General features: G+C 44.9%; 1 protein-coding gene across 1 annotated transcript in view; it reads left to right on the forward strand.

Moving 5' to 3' along the window:
* The window catches only part of LOC147108066 (uncharacterized), a 42,397-nt gene extending 36,931 nt beyond the window's left edge, over positions 1-5,466 (forward strand). Inside the window, exon 7 of the mRNA XM_086005986.1 lies at positions 4,974-5,466. Within this exon, the coding sequence (XP_085862112.1) occupies positions 4,974-5,096 (123 nt within the window). The 3' untranslated portion in view covers positions 5,097-5,466. The remainder of the gene's footprint in view (positions 1-4,973) is intronic.
* The last annotated feature ends 534 nt before the right edge of the window (positions 5,467-6,000 follow it).

A 6,000-nucleotide genomic window follows, 5' to 3' on the forward strand; every position in this document is an offset into this window, starting at 1 on the left:
AGCGGTGCTGTCGCACAAATTCTCGGACGGCTCAGAGAGGCCAATAGCCTTTGCGTCATGATCACTAACCTCAGCCGAGCGTAACTGCGCCCAGATTGACAGGGATGCCCTCAGCCTAGTGTGGGGAGTGAAAAGGTTCAATCACTATCTGCATGGGCAGAAATTCACCTTGCTGACTGACCACCAGCCTCTTGTCTCCATTTTTAATCCGAAGAAGGGCGTTCCGGTGATGACTGCGCAACGACTACAAAGATGGTCACTCTTTCTAGGGGCGCACCACTATGAGATTGAATATAAGGGCACGAAACAGCATGGAAATGCTGATGGGCTATCATGCCTGCCACTGCCTACTGCGGAGGAAGCACCAGCAGTGGATCCTGTCGAAATATTTCATTCGACTATAGTTGAATACCTACCGGTAACTAACGCTTGTATAGAAAAGGAGATCCGAAATGACCCGACACTGTCTCGGGTATATGATTTGATGGTGAAGGGATGGCCAGCACATTGCGACTCACTGTTGCCAGCATTCTCGACAAGAAGAGAACAGCTGTCAGTGTGCCGGGGGACCTTGATGTGTGGATCCCGAGTGGTAAGTCCACCCAAGTTAAGGGATAGAGTGCTCAATGAGCTTCATGAGGGTCATCTGGGAGGGGTAAAAATGAAAAGCCTTGCCAAGGCTTATGTGTGGTGGCAGGGAATCGATAAACAAATCGAGGACCTGACCAAGAGCTGCTCAGGATGCCAGAAAGTCCAAAATGCACCACCACATGCCCCTCTACACCCATGGGAGTGGCCCTCATCTCCATGGCAACGGGTGCATATTGATTTTGCTGGTCCATTCATGGACTCATTGTTTTTAATAGCCGTGGATGCGCACTCGAAATGGCCTGAGGTCATCAAAATGTCCTCCACCACCACGGAGAAAACTATTGCAGTCCTACGGACCATTTTTACCAGGAACGGCTTGCCAGAACAAATTTGCTCCAATAACGGACCACAGTTTGTGTCTGAAGAGTTCCAGAGGTTTATGCAGAAGAATGGGGTAAGGCATTACACATCCGCCCCGTATCATCCAGCCACAAATGGATTGGCTGAGAGGTTCGTACAAACATTTAAGAAGGCAATAAAGGCTATGTACAATGACAACATTCCGCTGCAGCATAAGGTGGACAATTTCCTGTTCGCCTACCGGAATGCGACACATGCAGTCACCAACCAGGCCCCAGCCATGATGTTCTTTAACCGAAGGTTAAGATCTCGCCTGGATTTGCTCAGACCAAACGTACGAAGAGATGTTGAGAGTAAGCAATTCCAGCACATCCATGAGAAGCCAACAAGGAGCTTCAATGTAGGGCAACCAGTCTTGGCCCGCGACTACCGAACAGAAAAATGGCAGCTAGGAACGATATGCACATGGCAGGGCCCACTAATGTACACAGTGGACGTTGGGGAGAACATCGTGAGACGCCATGTTGACCAGATCCTAGAGTCACAGGAACAAGTCGACCCCATGCCTCGCCCATACGTACCTGGTGAGGAACCCGACGTACAGGTCGCATCTACCCCAGAAACAGTAGCATCGGAAGCTGATGACCCAACCGACGACAGGGTGCCAGAATCGCCTCCGCACCAAGAGCGAGACACTCGGGAAAGGTGCTATCCAGAAAGGATCAGAAAGCCTCCCCAAAGACTGAATATATAAATGGACTATTTTCAGCTAACGTTGTATGTTAAAAGTGTTAATTGTAATTAGTTTGATATTTAACTGTTAATCTAAAAGGGGAGGAATTGTAATGTATATACCTTTAAGGGGGGAACTACTTTTTACAGCTCATGTATACTGTAGTACCGGCAGTGACCACACCTGTATATAGCACTGAGTAGTAATCTGTACAGTTAAGTTCCTCTGTACAGTTCAGTTCCAGAGTGAGCCACGTTGAGTGAACACCTGTTGTACCATTCTCCTGCAGTCTGTGTCTTACTACTGATGGACACAACAGCTATGATCTAATTGCATGGCGGAACAGACTTGAGGGGCTAAATGGTCTATTCCTGTTCCTATTTTTATATACAAATATACTAAAGGTGATCTTAACTGCCTCCTCAATTTAGTTAAATGAACCATCCACACAATGCGTGATTGGGCAGAAGCATGGCAGATGCAATATAACGTGGATAAATGCGAGGTTATCCACTTTGGTGGCAAAAACAGGAAGACAGATTATTATCGGAATGGCAATAGATTGGGAGAAGGGGAAGTGCAACGAGGCCTGGGCGTTCTTGTGCACCAGTCGCTGAAGGTAAGCATGCAGGTGCAACAGGCGGTTAAGAAGGCAAATGGTATGTTGGCCTTCGTAGCGAGAGGGTTTGAGTGCAGGAACAAGGATGTCTTGCTGCAGTTGTACAGGGCCTTGGTGAGACCACATCTTGAGTATTGTGTGCAGTTTTGGTCACCTTATCTGAGGAAGGATGTTCTTGCCATGGAAGGAGTGCAGCGAAGATCACCAGGCCGATACCTAGGATGGCAGGAATGACGTATGAGGAGAGATTGGGTCGATTGGGCTTGTACTCGCTGGAGTTTAGAAGAATGAGATGGGATCTCATTGAAACTTATAAAATTCTAACAGGACTAGACAGACTAGATGCAGGAAGGATGTTCCCGATGGTCGGGGAGTCCAGAACCAGGGGTCACAGTCTAAGGATAAGTGGTAGGCCAGAGATGAGGAGACAGAGATGAGGAGGAATTTCTTCACCCAGAGAGTGGTGAACCTGTGGAATTCTCTACCAAAGAAGGCAGTAGCGGCCAATTCATTAAATATATTCAAGAAGGAGTTAGATATATTTCTTAAGGCTAAAGGGATCAAGGGATATGGAGAGAAGGCAGGGACAGGGTACTGAATTTGGATGATCAGCCATGATCTCATTGAATGCCGGAGCAGGCTCGAGGGGCCGAATGGCCTACTCCTGCTCCTATCTCCTATGTTTCTATGCCTCTCTGGGGAAACAGAAGGGCTAGCATTTCATAACATAATGTTCCAACAACAGGGCTGCATAGTTCAACCTTGGTGGTATTTTGCACCATGACCCTTTACCATGGTTTCTCCATGAAAACTAAAGCTTCAGTTGATGACTATCAGGTGCTCAATCCAAAGAACTGTGCATGGATAAAGTTTGAAATGGTCATTTATGGCTCGACCCTGCTGCCACATTTTTGACATCCACTCAGCATTTCCTTAATTTTTCTCTAGGAAATCTGTGTTGGTGTGATATCTGTAAACACTTCCAGCTCCCTGGTACTGTCTCTCCTATATGGAAGATGAGTTGTCAGATTCATAGATTTGTGAATCTCTTTGGTAAGGAACTATTTAACTCCTTCCAGTAACTGAAAGACAAGTTTGCATAAACCAGGAAGCCTTTTCTAACCAGCTGCAGATGTATCATTTAGTTATCTACAGAAACTTGGAGAGCTTGGGGCCTCCCCTATCCCCTCTAGACCAGTCCATAGACAGAACTTTCTGTTACACTAAACTAGTTTCAGGAGTTTATGGTCTATTATGAATGACAAGACCTCCATATTCTATAGACTTTGTGGAAGGGATGGAGATCAAAGCATTGATGATGAATGATTGAATGCAGTTGGATCCAAAACCAGATGTACATATGATCTCTGTACTAATGTGCAAGTGCTGTGGACTTTGTAGATACATTTTGTCCAAGGAATTCGCCAATTCCGAACTGAAATCTCAAGATCCTTTTTGCTAGAATCCATTGGAATACAGTAGTATATCCTTTAGATATAGCTCTTGATTTCTATTTTGTGTTCGACAGATATGGTAACAACTCTTGCCAAGCAGTGCATATTACAAAACCTGATGCCTCCCAATACCTTTATCTGTGGTTGAATTTAATGTGGGACATTATTTCAATTGGCAATAATTCCCATTCAGTTGAACAGTGTGTAACCATACTTTACAGGGTTTAGGTTCCTTCTCTGGGTTCAATAGGCATGGTACATCTGTCCTAGAGTAGACATCCATTAATTACCCCGAGTTTTCTCAATCACTGGGTTTAGTTGACTTCCTTCATGACCCCAGTAATCATGTTTATTTATTTTCCACTTCTCTTTCGCACTTCTCAATAACAGATCGGTTAAACTCAACAAAGTCCAATGAAGACAGACATTCTAACTTTAGTTACAAAAATCTTACTCAATACGTTTGAGAATGTCGCCAAACTGTGTACAACAACAACAACTTGTATTTATATAGCGCCTTTAATGTAGTAAAACACCCCAAGGTGCTACAGGAGTATTATAAGACAAAAAATTTGACACCGAGCCACATAAGGATAAATTAGGGCAGATGACCAAAAGCTTGGTCAAAGAGGTAGGTTTTAAGGAGCATCTTAAAGGAGGAAAGAGAGGTAAAGAGGTGGAGAGGTTTAGGCAGGGAATTCCAGAGCTTAGGGCCTCGGCAACAGAAGGCACGGCCACCAAAGGCTGACCGATTCAAATCAGGGATGCTCAAGAGGGCAGAATTAGAGGAGCGCAGATATCTCGGGGGGTTGTGGGGTTGGAGGAGATTACAGAGATAGGGAGGAGCGAGGCCAAGGAGAGATTTGAAAACAAGGATGAGAATTTTGAAATCGAGGCGTTGCTTAACCGGGAGCCAATGTAGGTCAGCGAGCACAGGGGTGATGGGCGAACGGGACTTGGTGCGAGTTAGGACACGGGCAGCCGAGTTTTGGATGACTTCAAGCTTACATAGGGTAGAACATGGGAGGCCAACCTGTAGTGCATTGGAATAGTCAAGTCTAGAGGTAACAAAGGCAATAATGAGGGTTTCAGCAGCGGATGAGCTGTGCCAAGGGCGGAGACGGGCAATGTTATGGAGGTGGAAATAGGCGGTCTTAGTTATGCCACGGATATGTGGTCAGACAAAATATGACATATTAAAATTCTCTGTTCACAGGGAAGATGTTGCAAGTTGAAGAAAACTATACGAAACCGTAGAAGATCTGCACTCAGGAAACTGAGAGAACTGCTGCATAACTTGCAACTATTCTGGCAACAATTAACAAAATCTGCAGTATAATAGAAATCTCTTTGATGGCACTACAGACCAGTGTTGGAAAAATGTTTTCAAAGTTAACCCCCCATCAAGACAGATTTTTCTAAACTTGCCAGAATGAACAATTCTCTTTCCAAAAACTCTTACGGGAAGTTTAAACAGAGGCAATCAACCGTCAAAGAGCTGCGACATTTTGTATCCAGTGAAAACCAAGCAAGGAACAATAAATGACGAAAGACAGGAGGGATAAAAACATTGGCATTACTTGCCAGCTGGCAAGTTTCACTGGATTACAGCTTACCGACAGGAAAATAATTGGCTCAAAATTTATTGACGACTGACAAATTACAGCCCTGTTCCAGATGTAACATAAAACTCTTTTTTTACTTTTTAATCTCTTTGTTTCATTAATCACACCGTTGAGTGTTTTGCTCCATAATGAAGACTTAGCAATTTTGTGATTATACAGAAAGGTAAGTTTAAGTGCACAATGCTCTCTTCAGCCTAGGTAAGCTTTAAAAAAAACTTAGTAGGAGAAAGACTTATCAAGGCTGATTTCCCTCTGCTTTATGCCTAGGAAGGGCAGAGACTAATTTCAATCGTCTTTGCACCCTTTGTGTTGCCTCAGTACATCTGGGGTTCTGCGGGGAGCGATGCAGTGCTTGTTTCTGCAGCAGGCACAAGCATTGAAATTGTATGGCAATCAGGCGGAAGTGATGACAAAAAGCCCGCCACCTCATTTGCCTGGGCCTCTGCTTGCTGAACACTCCAATGAAGGTTCACCGGCAACAAGCGAGCTTTGCTGCTTGGGTCCAGCCCCCTCAGATTGGAGGACATGAGAGAGGCAGGCAACAAGTACGTGGGAAGGCACAAAAAGGTTAAGTACCTTCTTTTATTCAGAGCCAACAGGATATCAAATATCATACGA

This window comes from Somniosus microcephalus, chromosome 13, assembly GCF_052327205.1.
Source record: "Somniosus microcephalus isolate GS21.2 chromosome 13, FLI_Smic_1.0, whole genome shotgun sequence".
Classification (NCBI taxonomy): Eukaryota; Metazoa; Chordata; class Chondrichthyes; order Squaliformes; family Somniosidae; genus Somniosus; species Somniosus microcephalus.